At 42.2% G+C, this 21,628-nt stretch overlaps 1 protein-coding gene across 1 annotated transcript in view; it reads left to right on the top strand.

Moving 5' to 3' along the window:
- Window positions 1-21,628, top strand: part of gabbr2 (gamma-aminobutyric acid (GABA) B receptor, 2) — a 1,342,876-nt gene that overhangs the window by 1,113,012 nt on the left and 208,236 nt on the right. Inside the window, exons 11-12 of the mRNA XM_068053043.1 lie at window positions 8,043-8,175; window positions 17,118-17,225. Of these exons, the coding sequence (XP_067909144.1) occupies window positions 8,043-8,175; window positions 17,118-17,225 (241 nt within the window). The remainder of the gene's footprint in view (window positions 1-8,042; window positions 8,176-17,117; window positions 17,226-21,628) is intronic.

Raw genomic sequence — 21,628 nt, 5'->3', positions numbered from 1 at the left:
ACAAGGAAATCTCCTGCTGATTACCACCTACCGCCCTCCCTCAGCTGATGAGTCAGTACTCCTCCATGTTGAACAGCACTTGGAGGAAGCACTGAGGGTGGCGAGGGCACAAAATGTACTCTGGTTCGGGGACTTCAATGTCCATCACCAAGAGTGGCTCGGTAGCACCACTACTGACCGAGCTGGCCGAGTCCTAAAGGACATATCTGCTAGACTGGGTATGCGGCAGGTTGTGAGGGAACCAACACAAGGGAAAAACATACTTGACCTCATCCTCACCAATCTGCCTGCTGCAGATGCATCTGTCCATGATAGTAATGGTAGGAGTGACCACCGCACGGTCCTTGTGGAGACGAAGTCCCGCCTTCACATTGAGAATACCCTCCATCGTGTTGTGTGGCACTACCACCGTGCTAAATGGGATAGATTTCGAACAGATCTAGCAATGCAAAACTGGGCATCCATGAGGCGCTGTGGGCCATCAGCAGCAGCAGAATTGTACTCAACCACAATCCGTAACCTCATGGCCCGGCATATCCCCCACTCTACCATTACCATCAAGCCAGGGGACCAAACCTGGTTCAATGAAGAGTGCAGGAGGGCATGCCAGGAGCAGCACCAGGCATAACTCAAAATGAGGTGTCAACCTGGTGAAGCGACAACACAGGATTATCTGCGTGGCAAACTGCGTAAGCAGCATGTGATAGGCAGAGCTAAGCGATCCCATAACCAACGCATCAGATCGAAGCTCTGCAGTCCTGCCACATCCAGCCGTGAATGGTGGTGGACAGTTAAACAACTAACTGGAGGAGGTGGCTCCACAAATATCCCCGTCCTCAATGATGGGGGAGCCCAGCACATCAGTGCGAAAGATAAGGCTGAAGCATTTGCAACAATCTTCAGCCAGAAGTGCGGAGTTGATGATCCATCTCGGCCTCTTCCTGAAGTCCCCAGCATCACAGATGTCAGACTTCAGCCAATTCTATTCACGCCGTGTGATATCAAGAAACGACTGAAGGCACTGGATACTGCAAAAGCTATGGGCCCCGACAATATTCCAGCAATAGTACTGAAGACTTGTGCTCCAGAACTTGCCGCGCCCCTAACCAAGCTGTTCCAGTACAGCTACAACACTGGCATCTACCCGGCAATGTGGAAAATTGCCCAGGTATATCCTGTACACAAAAAGCAGGACAAGTCCAACCCGGCCAATTACCACCCCATCAGCCTACTCTCAATCATCAGTAAAGTGATGGACGGTGCCATCAACAGTGCCATCAAGCGGCACTTGCTTAGCTATAACCTGCTCAGTGATGCTCAGTTTGGGTTCCACCAGGGCCACTCAGCTCCTGACCTCATTACAGCCTTGGTTCAAACATGGACAAAAGAGCTGAACTTAAGAGGTGAGTTGAGAGTGACTGCTCTTGACATCAAGGCAGCATTTGACTGAGTATGGCATCAAGGAGCCCTAGCAAAACTGAGGTCAATGGGAATCAGGGAGAAAACCCTCCACTGGCTGGAGTCATACCTAGCGCAAAGGAAGATGGTTGTGGTTGTTGGAGGTCAATAATCTGAGCTCCAGGACATCACTGCAGGAGTTCCTCAGGGTGGTGTCCTGGGCCCAGCCATCTTCAGCTGCTTCATCAATGACCTTTCTTCAATCATAAGGTCAGAAGTGGGGATGTTCGCTGATGATTGCACAATGTTCAGCACCATTCGTGACTCCTCAGATACTGGAGCAGTCCGTGTAGAAATGCAGCAAGACCTGGACAATATCCAGGCTTGGGCTGAGAAGTGGCAAGTAACATTCGTGCCACACAAGTGCCAGGCAATGACCATCTCCAAGAAGAGAGAATCTAACCATCTCCCTTTGACATTCAACGGCATTACCATCACTGAATCCCCCCACTATCAACATCCTAGGGGCTACCATTGACCAGAAACTGAACTGGAGCAGCCATATAAATACCGTGGCTACAAGAACAGGTCAGAGGCTAGGAATCATGCGGCGAGTAACTCACCTCCTGACTCCCCAAAGCCTGTCCACCATCTACAAGGCACAAGTCAGGAGTGTGATGGAATACTCTCCACTTGCCTAGATGGGTGCAGCTCCAACAACATTCAAGAAGCTCGACACCATCCAGGACAAAGCAACCTGCTTGATTGGCACCCCATCTACAAACATTCACTCCTTCTACCACTGACGCACAGTGGCAGCAGTGTGTACCATCTACAAAATGCACTACAGCAATGCACCAAGGCTCCTTAGACAACACCTTCCAAACCCGCGACCTCTGCCAACTAGAAGGACAAGGGCAGCAAATGCATGGGAACACCACCACCTGCAAGTTCCACTCCAAGTCACACACCATCCTGACTTGGAACTATATTGCCGTTCCTTCACTGTCGCTGGGTCAAAATCCTGGAACTCCCTTCCTAACAGCACTGTGGGTATACCTACCCCAAATGGACTGCAGCGGTTGAAGAAGGCAGCTCACCACCACCTTCTCAAGGGCAATTAGGGATGGACAATAAATGCTGGCCCGGCCAGCGACGCCCACATCGCATGATTGAATAAAAAAAAATTTATGAAGAGTTTGTGTAGCTTTTCACAGCCCTGCAAGCCAAAGAGTAAAGTGAGTATTTTACTCCAGATCTGCACAGCATTACTGAGCTCAATGAATAGGAAAATATTCATTCATCATCATAGTCATTGGAGAAATTGACAGATCCATTCTGTTGGTTAGGCATGGAACATAATAGATACTGTGGGGAGCAAGAGAAAAACAAAAAAAAATTAAGATATTAATATTCAAGCTGGTTATCAAATTGATTGTTTTTTTTTTCAAATTTAAAAGCAACTAATCAGAGATGGTGGCTTTTGACATTTCTGAGAAGGAAGGCAAATGCTAATGGTAAAACATTTACTTTCTAAGTAATTATGGGGTCATCTCTGCCACCTCAAGAAAATGTTGATTTGTAATGCTTTTCATTCAATGCAGTTTTGAGTATTGTGGAGGGTAAAGCAATTACATTTTCAACCAGGCAATGTTAGTTCTTGCTTTCCAACTCCATAGCAATGGGTTAATCAGTATAAAGATGAAGGACCCCATTGCATTTCAATTAAGTTAATGATTCTGGACATTCCATTCTCACAAAAAAACACTGTAATTGTCCAGTGACAAATTTAGTCCAGCAGCCTCTGAAATATTTATTCCACATCATTCATCTTATTGATTGCATTTGCTTTGAAAAATCCATTGCCAAGTTTCAAAACTAAAGTTTAAGGCATAAAACTGATACCTGAAAGCTGAACATTGCTAAATCAATAAAAGTAAAATACTACAGATGCTGGAAATCTGAAACAAAAACAGAAAGTGCTAGAAAAGCTCAGCCGTTCTGGCAGCATCTGTGGGGAGAGAAGCAGAGTTAACGTTTCAGTTCGGTGACCTTTCATCAGAGCTCTTCTGATGAAAGATTACTGACCTGAAACGTTAACATTGTTAAATCAATGATCACCTTCATTCCATATACCAAGCAGGTGCACAAAATACATTTTTTCCATCAGTTTCTGGTACCTAGGAACAGGAGTAGACCATTCAGCCCCTCAAGTATGTTCTGTTAGTCAATGAGATCATGGATGAAATGTATTTAACTCCCTTCACCCTGTCTTGGCTCCATATCCTTTTATTCCCTTGGCTAGCAAAAATCTATCAATCTCAGATTTAATATTAATTGAACTAACATCTACTGCTTTTTGTGGAGAGAGTTTCATATTTCTACCACCCTTTATGTGAAGAAGTGTTTCCTAAATTCTCTCCTCAATGGTCTGGCTCGGCTTTTAAAGTTATGTTCCCTTGTCCTGGACTCCCGACCAGCAAAAAAGGTTTCTCTCTACCTAACTTATCAATTCCTTTCAAAATCCTAAAAAACCTCAACCTCTTAACCTTCTACTTTCCAGGGAATACAAGGCAAGTTTATGCAATCTTTCCTCATAATCGAAACCTTGGAGCCTTGGTAACTTTCTGGTGAATCTGTGCTGCCCTCCTTCGAGGGCCAAAATTCTATTTCTAAGGTGCAGTGTCCAGAACTATACACAGTACTATAGATGTGGTTTAACCAGGGCTTTGTATAGCTATCGTAAAACTTCCGTCCCTTTATATTCTAGCGCTTATGTTATAAAGGTCAACCCTCAATTAGCTTTTTTGATTGTTTTGTACCTGACTACCACAATTTCGTGATTTGAATACATTAACTATAAATCTGTTTGGACCTCCACTGTTACTAGGTATTCACCATTTCAGTAATGCTCAGATCTATCCTTTTTTGGTCCAAAATGGATGACTTACACTTACCTGCATTAAAATCCATCTGTCACCTGTTCGTCCATTCAATTAATCAATGTCCCTTGATAATTCTATGATCCCGGCTACACTACTTACTATACCACCTAGCTTTGTCTCATTGGTAAATAGTGCAAATATATTATTTTTAAAAACTTGCATTTCTATAGTGCCTATCATGCTGTTGTATAAATTGACTGCCATGTTTGCCTGCAAAACAGTGACTCCACTTCAGAAGTAATTCATTGGGTGGAAACACTTTGGGATGCCCTGTGACATGAAAAGTGCTTCATAAATTGTGTTTTTTTTGTTTTAGTGATTATAATAAACCAATAATAGAAGAACATTTTTCACTCACATTGCTCCCAATGAGAAATCACAGGCAGAATTTTCCCAGCCAACTGTTGGTGGGATCTGGTGCTGGTGGGGAGGTAAGGTCCCTGAAATTGACATCAGGGTGGGATCCCCACATCATCCATCCTCTTCCGGCTTTCTCTGGGGTGGGTTCTGAGTTCATTGGGGAACCTCCTTGGGTCTGGCTGGAAAGTAATTGAGCCTATTGAAAAGTCAATTAAGAGCTATTTTAATCCTGGATTCCTTCTTTCCCAATAGTGCAAGGGTTCCACCATGTGTCAGCAACTCACCAGTCACCAAGGTGAATGCACAGCTGGAAGAGCTTCTTCAGTGAAACTGACAAGCTGGGAAGGCTTTGATCAGTGAAACTGAAGAGCTGCAAACATGGCCATTGAGAGACTGCTGTTCAAAGTGCTTCTTCTTTCAGAGAGTGCAATCACTGCTTGACAGATTGCCAACTTCTTGGAAGGTACCTCACTTATCTTGCACTTCACTCCCTTCAGCTGCATTCCTCTGCTGCCAGCCTTCACCACGGCATGGGAGCAGCTTATGCAGCTTCACCTTCCACCTCTGGTGAGGGTCAAGAGCAGAAGCAACACCACCAACAACAGTTCCAGCAGCAACAGGAGCAACACCAGCAGCAGCACCAGCTGTTTTCTCCTCAACCACATGCCCCTCCACCGGACAGATGGGATAGACACCAAGATTCAACTGGAAGGAGGCAAGACAGTGTCTACATGCAGAGGACCAGCTCCCTCGACATGTCTGAGCACCAGAGCCTCAGGAAGCTTAGGCTGTCACAGCAGGTCACTGCTGACATCTGCAGCCTCCTGGAACAAGACCTTCCTCCCAGTAGAGCGGGTGGGCATGATTTGCCAGTGACTGGCAAGGTCCTGTCACTGGAGGGCCACCCCAAACCCCCTTGCAACCCTCCAGGTCTCTGCCTCTTGCCAAATTTAATACCCTCTTCTCCTGCAAGGAGAGAGAGCAAAGAGGTGTGAATGTTTGTAATGGCTTGTGTGAAGAGGAGGGTCCCTGTGAGGCAGGGTGCAAGAGGGCAATAGGCTGAGGGTGAGTTTTGGCTGTTCAGATGGGGATGTGAGGTGCCTGCAGAGATAGGAATGAGTGCAGCTGCAAGGTGTGCTGACCTAAGGCATGCTGTTCAGGAGAATGCTGGGCAAGTAAGTGTGTGGGGCGTGGCATGTGAAAGTGTTATGCCACTCAACTGTCATGCCCTCCTGAGGTCCTGGATCTTCTTGTTGCACTGTCACCTAGTTGGAGGGACCAACTTCTGCTGTGGACTTCCTCGGTCATTTCCATCCACGCCTGCATGGCTGGAGAGGTTGTCCTCTTCCTTGGAAGAACTTAACTCACTGCAGTCCCTCCCTGCAGCAGGATCTCCAGGTAAGAGTGAGAGTCCTGGGAGCAGCCTTCCTAGGTCTCCTATTTATACCTGTGGTTGACACAGCCTCCAAAATCCAAGTGCTGGTGAACGTTTCTAACCCATGCCATGGCTCCTTTAATTAGAAAGCCTTCCTTTGACGGAATGGACACATCATCCTGCCTGCTCTCTCTAATTGTTCGGGGAGCTCGTAGACGGGATACTAATGCTGTTGCTCTGGGAAAGAGCCTCAGCAAAGCTCACCCATTAGGAAATCAGGTTCCCAACTCAAAAAATGGTCCTGCTGTTCTAGTAGGGACTAAGTCCATAAGATTCCACCCCACAGTGCTCAAAACTGTCATTGTTCAAAAGTGGTACTCACAAAATGGTTACCTGTTTACTGTTGGCTGATAAGATTACTGGCAAATGACATGAGCATTTGAAATAGTCATGCAATTGCTGTTGAGCAATGAGCTGGTTCAAAAAAATCATCAATTTATTTTGATCGCATGTCAATTAACAATGTATTCTGATAATCGTACATAAAAAGAATATCACATTGCAGTGCAAAGTAACAGATTTAGTTCCCATATTAGCACAAATACAATGTAAAAATCCATGGATGTGATATCTGACAAGTGTTGGGCTGTACCTGCTGGGAATCTCTATTGCCGCACCAGACTTCCCAGGGTCAGGGGGCAGGTCCTTCATTTTAGTAATCCTGGCAGCACCTTCAACAACAGAGGCATATCTCAGGCACCTGCCAATCGGGAGAGGTTGCAAAACACAGGAAATGCTGCACACTCTGGGTATTGTCGAGCCTTCCTCCAGAAACACGTGGGTCATGGCCTATCAACTTCCTTTAAAAATACCATTTTTTTATCAAAAGTCTCAGGGATGTCAAACCAAATACCGTGAGGTGGGTCCTGGACTTCTGTCAATTGACAGGCCAGCACACCTTTTCTCACTGTGCACACCGGGCAGGATTTCTTCCACCATTACGGTGCCACCTCTGGCATGGGTAATCTTGTTTTCAATAGATGCAGGTTCTGTCTCAAAGAAGGCTCTGTTGTGACTGGTGGGGAAATGCACTTTGGGATGCCCTGTGACCTGAAAGGAGTTTTATAAATTGAGGATTTTTTTCTTTCTGTGGTTACCAGCAAACAGTGGTCATCATAAACCAATAATCGATGAACATTTTTTTTTAGTCACACTGTTCCCAAGTAGCAATCACAGTGCTCAAAACTGCCATTGTTTAGAAGTGGCACTCACAAAATAGTTACCTGTTTACTGTTGGCCAGATTTGAATAAATCTACTGTTTTTTAGCCACTTCTGGTTACAGTTGCACACACCGCACTTTCAATATTTTGACAAATTTAAGTGGTTTGTTAGCTATTTAATAACATTAAAGGATCATCAACATAGGTGAGCTGTAATTGGCTGATTTATTATCTTGTTACTTCTCGTGAACTGTTCTCAGGATTCATATTTTACAAAATCCAGAATTTTTATTAGGAGTTCAGGAAATGCAGAACATTCTTGCATCTTTGGGGAAAACAGGGATTTCCATCCCTATGTGCAGATTTACTTTTAAATCATTTTCCAGGCAAATGGATTTTATCTCCCAGAGTGTTGTGTCATGGTGCCCCATATTGTAGTCATTTACTCTTGTTTTACAGTTCGCATCATTTGGAAGCTTCTTTTAAGTCTCCATATTTGTTTTCTTCTCCAAAATACATGCAGCATCTGTTATATTATACCAGCAAACTTAATCAGTCACTTAGTTACTGATAGTTTTCAATCACATTTATGCATATCTATTTAAGAAGTTTTTCCTGTATTACTAAAAAGAGATCGTCTTTACACAATCACTAATTGTATAACAAAGACCACTCATTACTACAAGAACCAAAGAATGACCTTGTTAGAACTAAAGTTTCCATATGTCTGTTCCTTTCTGCAGGTTGATAAAGATGTCCAGCCCTTACATGAACAACCTTATTATCCTTGGGGGGATGCTCTCTTATGCATCCATATTCCTTTTTGGCCTTGATGGATCATTTGTAATGCCCAACACATTTGAGACTCTCTGTACTGTAAGTACTGCACAGGCAGGATTCTATTATGTATATTTCTATGAACAATAATAGAATTTTTATTTAAAATTTGTTCTCAGAATGTGGGTGATGCTGGCATGGCCACATTTATTGTCTATCACTAGTTGCCCTGAGAAGGTAATGGGCCATTTCTTTGACCTGCTGAACTCCTTGTGCTGATGATCTTAGGTAGAGAATTCCAGGATATTGACCAAGTGACAATGGGGAAATGACAGGCGCACGTCCAAATCAGAAAGGTGTCTGACTTGAATGTGAAGTTGCAGGTCACGGTGTTCCCAATATGATGTTGCTCTTGTCCTTCTTGGTGGTAGATATTTTGTGGCTTGAAGGTTCAGATGAAGTAAGCTTGGTGAGTTGCTGCATTGCATCCTATACATACTGCAACTTCAGTGTGCCAGTGATGAAGAGTGTGGGTATTGAGTCCAGTGGCAGGAGCACCAAGGGTAAGGATATGATGAAATGTCTTGCATACTGGTCAATTGATATGTGACTTTTAGTCCATCCCAGCAGAAAGAATTTAGAGGCCACTGTTTTCCTGATAAATTGCTTGGCTATTTTTTTGTTTGAGACAGAGAAAAACCAAATCATGCCGTAATTTTTTTTCACAAGTTTCCAAATTGCAAAAGATTTGCCAAACTCTTATGATGTAAATACAGGCCTGTTTGAAGGTCTGCTGACAGCACAGATTCTATTTCGCACTCGTTGTAAATTTGCATTGAGCTTACAGTAACTTTAATAATAAAATCAGTGCAGTTATTTTCTCATTTTTTCCCACATTTGCTGTCAAAGATCCCTTTTAAGCGTTATGCTTATAGTGAATTGTGACTCATGTCAGGATAGTGTAAGTATCCCAGATCAAATTTCTGCTGCATGTGTTTAGCCGATATTTTAATACCTTTACTGGAATTGAGGAAAGGATGATGAACTGTAAATAGTTTAAATAGAGCCCTTTCACTTCTTCTATGGATCATCAGATAGCCATCGCAATAGGTTCGCCTTGCCATCTATCACTCTCCATTAGAAAAAACAAAGAAACAACAGTTGAAATTGCAACAAAAACAAGAAATGCTGGAATCACTCAGCAGGTCTGGCAGCATCTGTGGAAAGAAAAGCAGAGTTAACGTTTCGGGTCAGTGACCCTTCTTCGGAACTTCGGGTTCCGAAGAAGGGTCACTGACCCGAAACGTTACCTCTGCTTCTCTTTCCACAGATGCTGCCAGACCTGCTGAGTGATTCCAGCATTTCTTGTTTTTGTTTCAGATTTCCAGCATCCGCAGTATTTTGCTTTTATTTTAGTTGAAATTGCAATCCTGGGGCGACAGAGCAAGAGATCATAATCTCAAGTGTGAGACTCCTGGTGAAACAACAATGTTTGTGAACCTGTCATATTATTTTCAAGGAACACAGTGTAGATAATGGCTAGCTTAATGGCTTGTACTTTGAGGTACTGTTGTAATTGGCCAGCATATCAATGTTTGTTATTGTACTGTAATATCTTTATGTGGAGCAACAGTTTACAGCTCTCAGGGAAAGTAAATGCTATCAGAATAAGATTAGTTGAGTCACAGAATTGTAATTGCAGTATTGAGAGATCAAAGGAAAGGAAAAAAGGGAAGTGAAGCCCGCTGAAAATTTTGAGTATATCAGAGACTTGTCTGACACATTCAAGTCCATAAGCTCTTGAAAAAAACTTCTTCGATTTCAACTTAAGAATTAACTCATTAAGTTGGGTTTTATGGTACAAAGCAGGAGGATCATAAATTGTTGTAGACATATGATGAAGTAGCACATACTTTACAGGCCCTCTTGGAATTGCTTCATAACCAAGGAAACATTTTTGACATTGTTATGTTATTACTGGGGTAAACCCAGAATAGAAACAAAATGATCTGCATTAATTGAGGATGAACCGGAGATGGGAAAAGAAAGAGCTAATAATTGGGATGTCACCTTTTATTGGGAACTGAATTAATTGCATTACTTTTGGCCCATCAAACTACATGGTATACTTTACATTTCAATGGCTATATGAAATGAGATATTTATTTCTCATGTAGATTTTATGCCTACTTGATTTTGGAGGTTAGTGGCCTTTTTCTATAATGTGGTAGAAACTACATGTGCTCAACTTGTACCAATCCCCAAATTTAAGAGGAGGTGAGAGTGATTGCCCTTGATATCAAGGCAGCATTTAACCAAGTGTGGCATCAAGGAGCCCTTGAAGTCAGTGGGAATCAGAGGGAAAACTCTCCACTCTAGCACAAAGGAAGATGGTTGTGGTTGTTGGAGGCCAAACATTTAAGCCCCAGCACATCGCTGCAAGATTTCCTCAGCTTAGTTTCCTAACCCCAACCATCTTAAGCTGATTCATCAATGACCTTCCCTCCACCATAAGATCAGAAGTGGGAATGTTCGCTGATGATTGCACAATGTTCAGTACCATTCATAACTCTTCAGATATTGAAGCAGTCCGTATCCATATGCAACAAGACCTTGGCAACATTGAGGCTTGGGCTTATAAGTGGCAAGGTAACATTTGCCACACAAGTTTCAGGCGATAACCATCTCCAACAAAAGAGAATCTAACCAGCTCCCCTTGACATTCAACAGCATTACCATCACTGAATCCCCCACTAGCAACATCCTGGGGGTTACCATTGACCAGAAACTTAACTGGATCAGCCATATAAATACTGTGGCTACAAGAGCAGGTCAGAGGTTCACCTCCTGACTTCCCAGAGCCTGTCCACCATCTACAAGGCACAAGTCAGGAGTGTGATAGAATACTCTCCACTTGCCTGGATGAGTGCAGCTCCAACAACACTCAAGATGTTCAATACCATCCAGGACAAAGCAGCCTGATTGATCGGCACCCCATCCACCACCTTAAACATTCACCCCCTCCACATTAGCAGCAGGGTGTACCACATATGAAATGTACTGTAGCAGTCTTTAAGGGCTAGACGTGCAACGCACATCGGTTGCAGCAGGCATCACACAGTTCTTTCAACAAAGAGTATAGCAACAGGTCTATTTGGATTTTAAAATTGCTAGTCTTTCAGTAGAAACTTTACTGAGAATTCCAGCAAACACAAACAGGCAACAGAGAGTCTGTTCTGAAGAAGGGTCACTGACCTGAAACGTTAACTCTGCTTCTCTCTCCACAGATGCTGCCAGACCTGCTGAGTATTTCCAGCATTTCTTGTTTTTTATTTCAGATTTCCAGCATCTGCAGTATTTTGCTTTTAACAGAGAGTCAGTCCTGAAGCAAAGACTGCTTAGAGTTTGGAAGTAAAAAAGGAATTTGCTACCTCCAACAATACAGATGTTATTTTACAGTGTTTTTCACTCCTTAGGCAATACAGAGCCTGAAGATTAATGTAGTTTTTCTGCTAAGAGAGAACGATCCTTTCCTTCAGTGAGCATGCTTCGCTGATCTCCAGTTCAAACTGGTTCTGGCCAGTCTTTACACTGTTAACTGTTACAATACAGCAGGTGGCTCTCTCTCTCTCTTCTACTGTTTCCCAGGAAACAGGCTTGCTGCAGGCACACTGTGCCCCAAGAGACTGAGAGCAACTCTCAGTCTTAAAGATTCACTGTTTTTAAACAGAGGAGAAAATAAACAGTTCAATGATAATGCCAACTTGCCATAGCTGCATTGCATTGTAATGTGCCACTGCAAGGGATGGATGATGCATTGTATGTGTATAATTTGGCAGTTATTGGTTGTATCATTGATTTCCAATGACTCCGGTATATATCTTTGATGATTCAGACTGGCAGGATATTTGCACTAGTGCCGGTGTTAATCTTGACCTTGAGTGTACGCTTGCCAGCTTTCTTTGGGCACATGATGATAGGGGGGAAAGCTTCCAGTTGTTGGTCTTCATCAACGTGATGTGTCAGGTTCACAGTGTAGAATGCCTGTATATCTTCTGTCTGAGAACTACTTCTCTCTAAGTCTTGTCTCAGGCCTGTTTCACTGTGGACCTCATGTATCAGCTTGAATTTATGCAGATCTCTGGTGCTTTCCTTGCTGCTGCTGCCAGTTACTGCACCTCTCTTCTGTTGGCTCATGTCCTAACGTGGCTTCTGGCTGTGCCTTTTGATGCAGAATTCTTGCATAGGCCGGCCCAGTGTCCTTTTGCACAGCATGCCTTGCACAGGTCGCAAAATGCAGGGTAATTTTGTGGTGAGTGGGACAGACCACACTTATCACACAGCTTGCTTGCTGTTTTTGATCTAATTATGGTGCTGATACTGTTGGTTACATCTAGTGCTTACAGATGCTATTATCCAGCTACAATGGCTTCATATTTCCTGCCATCTTTCAGCAGTGCATCGATGCTGTGACCTTTCTTTTTCACTAAGAGGACTTTCTGAAATGCTTCAATGGGTGTTGATACAATCGCCAGCTCCATTATATAGTCTGAAAGTGTGGCTTCTGAGAAATTGCATTCATTGCCCTTGCTACAGGATCTACTGACAAACTGGTCTATTGATTCCTGTGGCTGTTGCCTGTCAGATATCAATTCCAGACAGTGAATTTGAAAATTCACTTTCAATTAGAGCTGATCATCCAGCACTTTCCATATCTTTGTGGGATCGTTCTGATCCTGTTCAGATAATCCAGAAGTATTGATTCTGTGCAATCCCTCATTTCCATTCGCTGTCATTATTTTTACAGCCTGTTTTTCTGTTTCTGTAATTGCTTGGTCTTTAAAGCATAATTGCATTCTCTGTTGGAACAGTTTGAATGATATGATATCAAGACTTTCCAGTTAATGCTGGGAAGATTGGTATCCACCTTTCTGCTGTTCTTTTGCTTTAAAATTTGCTTTAAGACCCTGGTTCTGTGACTCTGTACTGCTTTCCTTTAAAAAAAAATCTCTGTTCTTTGGACTGGCTGGTTTGATCGGCAGGAGCAGCTTTTCTGTTTATTTAGCTTCCAGCACTGTAGTCTGTTTATTTACACAGTTGTGCAATAGGTATTTCAAGTGATTTTTTTTGCTAGTGTTTGTTTATACAGCTGTTCAATTGGCAATTCTTCATGGTTGAGTGGTTTTAATGTTTTTTTAAACTCTGGTTGAGTGAGTGAAAGCTCTTCATGCTGGAGTGATTTCATGGGGTTTCTGTTTACAGCTTCAGCTGTGAGCTGTGCGAATGGAGGATTCCCGTGCTTTTTTGCTGTTGGGTGTCTCCTGTGATGGTGGTGACCCGATTAATCTGGGGGAGTAATTGGGTCTCCCCATTTTTTCTCCCACTGAGCCTTTGAAAAGAATCGATTTTTTTCAAGCACCTCAAGGCTTGTTTTTTTTTAAACTGGGATTTCTCTACTGACGACACACTGACTCACCCAATCACAGTGATTGATTTGCAGCCTGTTGTTCAGTTCTGTCTTCTACAGCTTTTGGTGAGTTTTTCCTTCTTTACACTGTTTGCATCAGTGTTTCTTTTAACTTTCTCTCTTTTAGCTGTAGGTAGTTTTTAAAGCAGCTTTCCTGTGGTCTTCAGTCTTGGATTTTGTTTTCTCACCACAGCTGCCACCATGTAATGAGAAGCTTTTTATGTTCGTCTGATGCATGAAGTTCAGTTGATTGAAGATCTCAAACAGGTTTATTAACAGCTAACAAGTATATACTGTGCAGAGTTAACTATTTACATGACATGCCTCGAGGTGTTACAGTTGCAGAGTGAGACTGGCATGTAGTCACATGACTGCATCCTGGTACTCAGTACTCAGCTCATTAGCATACTAAGATCTTGAAGGGACATCACTCTTAAAGATAATCACATGACACCTGCAGTCAGAGAACTTCAGCAAGTTTCTCAGTTTGACATGCCGAATGCTTTGCCATTGTTCATATAAAAGATGCATCAAATTAAAAGTGACAGTTTAAAAAAAATATTCAATTCTGTAACTTAAATGACAATTCTGTAAAACAATTCTTAAACTAGGGTGTCATGTTCTTCAAATAATCATTCTGTCTGTCAGGTCAAGACAGCCTTTAACCAGCTTTGAAATAACTTAGGACCTTATTCCAAATCTTGTCTCAAACAAACCTCTCCAAAGTACCTTTCAGCTTGCCAGACATGCCAAAAGTAAAGATCATTTTTACTTGTTGACAGTAAAAGTTGTGTACAACCTAATACGATAACTCATCAATAAAAATAGCCAATGTATGTGGAAAAACTAACCTTTGCAGCTATGTACAGCATCTACAAATTTGGTAGTCTATTGTTATAATATGGATTAGTAATCCAGGGGTCATGAGTTGAAGTCCCACAGTGGTATGTTGTAAATTGATTTTAATATTCTGATCATTTGTAGATGAGCACGAGAAAATGACCAAGAAAGCTGTTAGCTTGTTTTTAGTTGGTTTGTTAATGTCATCATGCAACGAAAACTGCCATTTTCATTTGGTTTGGCCCACACCTGACTCCAGCCCCATATCATGAGGTTGCCCTAATGCTCTCAGGGTAATGAGGTAGGGGCAATAAATGCTGCCTTGCCAGTGTTGCCCAGATCCCAAGAACATATTAATAAGCTATCATAGAAACAATCTGAGAGGATCCACCTGCTCTACATCAGGAGAGTTGAAATCTTTTGCCTTTGTGCGAAACTTATTTGCATACCATAACCTCAATGACCTTGTTAAAAATATTAATTTTGTAGAATTTTGGCTGTCAAATTATCACTTTTAATGATTAAAAACAAGTTGTGTAATTAATTACATAGAAAAGCCCTCCCCAATGCTAAGTTACAGATTTAAATTTAAAATGTATTTTGTGTAATGCACATAAAAATATTCCTCCAAACTAAGTCACAGACTTAAATTAAAAATGAATGCAATGTAACTAAAAGCACTCCCACAAACTAAGTTGCAAACAAACTGTATGAAATTGGTGTTTTGCTTATCTTTGTATTTTCATGCTGCTTTGCTCACCTGCTTAAATTTGGTGCAGCTGGTGGTTTACAAAGTTCTACTCTCAAAGTACTCTGCTCCATTATTGACTGACTAATCCTAAATCTATCAACAAAAGAGTACCACTGAAAACAAATCTTTACAAATCCCCAGTCCCAAAAAATTCAAACAAGTGAATCTCGTGACCTAAAAAATGCAACCAGAAATAAAAATGGAGCAAACAACATTGCTTTATGGAGAAAAGCAAGTCACCAGGTCTTCATATGGCCCAGACGATGTTGTTAGGATATTTCGGCCTACATCATTCAAGAGAAACATCAATGGTGGTGTTCTACAGGACAATACCAAAATTTTACTCTTGTGAAAACTATCAAAGTATGCTCGTTATTTGCTTGATCTTGACAACAATCATGAAATGCACTGTGACTTTGATGATTTCCCATAATTATTTTCCAAAAAGGTAAATTAATTTCCAAAGCATATATTCATTGTTTGCTATAAGAAATGGCACTTTAAAAATCTGAAAATTGAAATGCCTTTTTTGAGTTCTCATTTCATGTTTATTCAGACAATCTTCACCCCCATACGTTCAGTTTTTTTCCCGTTACCCTCTTCTCTGGAAAGCATTGACCCACGTTGGGTTTTGGTTCCAGAGGCACCAGTAGTCTTCAGCTACCTCTCCCAATTGACTATTCTTCTTCATGGCTGAACCTAGGCACAAACACTTTGGAGTAAACATCACCTGATAGTAACCCTGTCTGATTTTGTCACCATTTTTTGTGTAGAGGCACTACAGGTAATAATGGTGTCCCTACCACTGCTCCAACTGAAATCAGCTAATCCAGAAGAGATCAAGAGCTACATTTTTCTGGTCTATTTGACTCAGTACCACACCACACAATGCCACACCACACAATGCATTTACTCACAAAACTATTGGGTCCAAGGATATGTTCTTTATTTGGAAAGAGTGTCACATTTCTGACATTTTCTCAGATTCAACAGCAGCTGCTTCTCACTGTATAATGTCTGCCAGTGTTACATGGCAGGTTGTGAAGATCTTTTCAGTGACTCTTCTCTTTTTGTGCAGGCTGTTTACAAGATTCATCTAATGGCAATGTTCATTTTTATGTTAAATTGTGCCCTTTCCAGAATATGTGTCTCATTTTGGGGTCAGATTCATTTTGTCTTTTTTGTTTTTCCACTCATTCTCTGATTTTTTGGGGGAAAATACATGGAGTATGCTTTGTCATTGACTTCAGTGCTATAAAACAACTTCAGAGAAATACATATTGTTTGAACGATTGTGTTGCAGTATCAAAGCAATATGTCAAGGTCATAGCAGAAAATCTACCTTATTCTACTGGGTTAACAAAATGATTCTCACAAATGTGATCAATACTTTATTTTCTCATTATGTTTTTTTAAAATCAATGGTCCTGAGCTTATGTTGTGAGATACTAACATGCAAATGTTGCTTTCCCCAATGTCAGCAAAGGCGTTTAATCGTTTATTCTTAACATATTAATACCTCTGCTAAAATATTAGAGCTTGAAATTTTGTATGATTATATCCCCTGCTATAATTTCAGGCCATTATCTTTAGCCTGTGTCATAAATAATGTGATTTGCTAAGAACTTCTAACACAGACTAATTATAAAGAAGAATCATTAGGACATAACCATATTTCTTTTTTCACGTTAAAAGACAGAGGAAAGGCAAAATAGCACTGCATTTGAAAGATTAAAACAGTTGGATCATTTTTGATTCCTGTGTAAAGTTTGACGAGTAACATCCAGAAAGAATGAAAAAGATTTTTAATTTTGGGTCTAAGTTATAATACTGTAGATTTTCTGAATGTAAATATTTTGATTGATTGAAATACTTCAGTTACTAGTAAATAAAGTTCTTTAATTGTAAACATAATCTGCTTTTTTGAGCCACTAAGGGATATTCTTTATTCTTTATCCTCATTCCTCTTTTATTGTCATTCAGGTTAGAACCTGGATTCTTACAGTTGGCTACACCACAGCATTTGGAGCTATGTTTGCAAAAACGTGGAGAGTTCACGCCATATTCAAAAATGTGAAAATGAAGAAAAAGGTGGGGAACTAAATATTCACAATTCATTTCAATCTGTAATAATATTCCAGCAGATATCCTGTGGTGCTACTCACCATAGGACAGAGAATATGCTGTTTTATAAAGCAAAGAGCATTAATTAGCACACAATATGTTGTTATGCAGTTGTGTGAACCTTAGTATGTCTCTTTAGGTCTACAAGGTGTAATTGCTGTAGCTGTACACACTCTTAAGTCAACTTGAGGTCAGACTGCCTCTTTTTTAGTACTTTATTTTGACTGACCTGAAATCAGCTGGAAGATATTTTCTGTCACTGTTGTTGTTTCCCTGCACATTAGGAAATGAATGTTTTCCTTTCAGTTTTGTATACTTCTTTTTAAAGTGCAACAAACTGTTCTCAAAAAATACATCTGTGTGCATGTATATTTACAGATAATATATATCAATAATATAGCATTACTTCCATTTCCTGTTGTCACTGTTCAACAGGCATGTGGGATATATGGTACCTGTTACATTTGATGACATCCGAGAAGTAACGTGCAGAACAGTAATGACTATTTTTGTTGTTTTTAATGGTGGTGCAGACAGGTGGTAAGGGGTGTGGTGGTTTCCACTGTTTACCTCCCAACTGACCACAATCGTGTTTTTTTTTAAATGTTGAGTTAGCCCCTGAGTGTTTTTTAGGGTCAAATAACCGGACAATTGATAGGTTTTCTTGTAGTTTTAAAACAGAAGATTAACTATTTATTAAATAATATTTGCTCCCTGAAATGTTTGCAACGTTACTTATGCATGCATTCACTCATACACAAGAATAGACAGATAAAGAGAAAAAGGATAAATGGTTTAAAGTGAGGTAGGTGTTTGTGGTTTATGGTAAACCTATTGAATTTTCTCAGGAGGACAGTGTCTGTTAAAGTTGCAGGTCTGGGTATTTGTAGATTGAACTTGTTGAAGTGTTGTAGATTTTTTGGTGGTTAAGACTACAGACTGGAGGTGGCATTCACTTTCAGTTCTCTGCTGCAGCAAGTTGAAGTGTAGGATTAGCAGCAGGGCTCCTTACTGGACTTCTTTCCACAGCCACTGGCTGGACTGCTTTTTGTGATGTTGCTGTGATCTCTCCCTCTCGCTCCAGAGGGTTTTCTTTTAAGGTCAAAATCCATCAAATTAGAGTTTCTGTTAGTTGACACATGGCCTTCTCCCCTGGCGTGATCATACAATGGATCAGGATGTGGAATCTATGGTTATCTATTGCCATCTGGATGAGTATCATTCTGTTATGATGTGGCTACCTCACACCTTCTTCATCTTGGAAGAACCCATTCAATTCAGAAATGTCTCTTGATGGTTTCAGGATGGGTGCAGTTGACACTTCTTAGTCTGGAATGTATCCTTTTGTGTTTGTGAGACAGTGAGGCAGCTTTTGAATACACAGGCCAGGTCATCTGACCTTCAGTAGCCATCTTTGCAGCACAGTATCTACTTTTTAAAGGAAAAGTCAATTTTAAGGAGTCCACATTGATAAAAGTTCATATCTTCATATGTTATAAAAACCCATCTGGTTCACTAATGTCCTTTAGAGAAGGAAATCTGCTGTCCTTACCTGGTCTGGCCTACATGTGACTCCAGATCCACTGCAATGTGGTTAACTCTTAAACAACCTCTGAATTGGCCTAGCAAAGCACTCAGTTGAAGGACAATTAGGGCTGGGCAATAAATGCTGGCCTAGCCAGAGACACCCACATCCTATGAACGAACATATAAATAAAAAAATCTTAAAAGTTAGGAATATGATATGCCTTGACTGGGCACGACAATAGATAATGCTGTAATACCTGCCATTAAGTCCTTCTACCAGTGTTGGAACTGTGGCGTAGCTTGCCCAGATCTGCCCACTATTTTAGCTTTTTAACTGTTTCCCTAAGTCAGTAGGTTAATTTTGCAGTGCTAATTTAATATTAAACATTTCATCCATTCCTTTTTTCCCACCCCATTACCTTTGTACTTTGCTTCAAGCTATTCCCTATCAGCCAGCCTAGCCCTGTTCCTATTTCTTTCCCAGTGGCACTTTCAAAAAAATGTTGTGCCCTGCTCTTGCTTACTTGCCAGTCCTTACAAAAACTGTTTGTGCTTCCCTCCCCACTTCTGGGCCCTACTGTGTTGCCAACTCTGCCTCTTACCATTCTTCCCTGACACTTCACACCAGGCACAAAGCATGCTAGTTTCAGCCATCCTAGCACAACTCCTGAACCCTCCTATCATGTGTGCCCTAATTCCTGCTCTACCCCACCAACCCATTCTTTCGGGGCTAAACCGAATAAAGGCGTGTGTAGATCGTGATGCACAATCAACCACCAACTTTGTGCTGCCTGCTCATTTGAATGATGGCTTCATGCTGGAAGCCATGGAGGAAGTGGAAAGTAGGAGAGATGCTCTTGTATCTGCTGGGGCCAGGAGAAGACCGGATATAAGCTCAAATGGCATCAGGAGCAGATAGCTGTGGAGATTAATGATAGGCGTCAAACCCCAGGAACCTGGATGCAGTGCGACAAGAAGTTTCATGATCTCTCACAAGTGATTAAGGTCAGTGAATGCATCTTCAACTACCATATCCTACCAACTGCACCACCAGCCTCACACTGCTCCACCAGCCTCACACTGCTCCACCAGCCTCACACTGCTCCATTCACCATACCCCATCATTCACCTACCAACAATCTCTGTCAATCACATGTCATACCTAACATTCATATGTTTCACCTGACCCTAACATCTCACCTCACACCCACATTTCACAGCTTGCACACCCTGCCAGTTAGTTATTAGTTATTAGAGATACAGCACTGAAACAGGCCCTCCGGCCCACCAAGTCTGTGCCGACCATCAACCACCCATTTATACTAATCCTACACTAATTCCATATTCCTACCACATCCCCACCTGTCCCTATATTCCCCTACCACCTACCTATACTGGGGGCAATTTATAATGGCCAATTTACCTATCAACCTGCAAGTCTTTTGGCTTGTGGGAGGAAACCGGAGCACCCGGAGGAAACCCACGCAGACACAGGGAGAACTTGCAAACTCCACACAGGCAGTACCCAGAATTGAACCCGGGTCGCTGGAGCTGTGAGGCTGCGGTGCTAACCACTGCGCCACTGTGCCGCCCTTCGACACCCAAACAGCTTGTATGGCACTCACTGACACACTTTCATCTCTCTTGCAGGATAAGGTGGTGCACAACTGGCGGCAGCACCAGCTAACCGGATGGGGAGAGGCACACCTGCATGTCCTAACCCCCATGGAGGAGACAGTGCTGGCCATTATTAGGATGCCCACTGTTGAGTCTGTGGCCAGTGGAAGCTCAAAACTATTAAAGATGACAGGATCCTCGTTGCTAATCTTCCTTCTCACATCCCACTTCCTCCTCATCCCACACACTCTTCTGATTTATAAGCTGCAGACAACGTTACCCTTGTGCATTTTTCCTTTCAGATATCCGAGAGGCACAATCCAGCCTGGAAGTGGAGGAACATCAAGAAGAAAGTGATGTTGAAGACACAGTACTGTCACCTGATTTGACACATCAGATACTGGCACTGTGTCTATTTTAGAGGATCAATTTGAGGTAGGATCTGCATGTGGTGAGACACCGGGCATGAGTGGGCTGCAGCCAGTGCATGGGACAAGTATAGCAAAGGTGCCAGCATGCCGGAGGGCGAGATTGCACATCCATCCTGCTGCAGCAAACTCAGATGAGCAGTCCGTTTGGGAAGCTTACAGAAGAGCACTGATGGGCATGCACAACAAAATGCTTGGTGCATTGGGAAGCCTGCCAGAAAACCTGCAGTCAATGCTGAAGAGCAAGGAAGAGTCCAGTACCAACTTGGCACTGGACTTTGCACATAGCTTGGAGCCCCTCCTTTCCAGCATGAAAGTGTTGGCAAACTTCATTTGCCCACTTGTTGACCCAACCATGGTGCAGTGTCTGATGGACGAAGTCGCAACTTCCATCACAGAGACAAGCAGCAACCATTCATGCAGTCGAAGCTCAGACAGCTGCCATTACAAGGTCAGTTTGCTGCCATCATGGCTGTGGATTACACTTTGCAAAGGGGCTTATAGACTGTAATAGCAGTCCAGCAATCTGTCCTCCAACAGGTTACTAAGATTGCTGAGGTGCTGCTTTGGGGGAGTGACAGTGGCTGTTTGAAACGTGATCCTACTGTCCTCTCGGAGGAAGGCAGCATTCGTCCTCCCACCCATGCCACTCTGCCAGTACCCTTGCTGTTGCCTGTCAGCCAGGCAGCTCAGACTGCATCTACCTATACTGAGATAGTGCCATCCACAGCTGGGTCTTCTAAGCCCAGAACTGCTCGCGGGCATCCTACAAAGTCATCTGCAGTCTTCCCCATTGGA

Source organism: Heterodontus francisci, chromosome 2 (genome assembly GCF_036365525.1).
Source record: "Heterodontus francisci isolate sHetFra1 chromosome 2, sHetFra1.hap1, whole genome shotgun sequence".
In the NCBI taxonomy this organism is placed as follows: Eukaryota; Metazoa; Chordata; class Chondrichthyes; order Heterodontiformes; family Heterodontidae; genus Heterodontus; species Heterodontus francisci.
The sequence above is the reverse complement of the archived record's forward strand: the minus strand, read 5'-3'. Positions and strand labels throughout refer to the sequence as shown.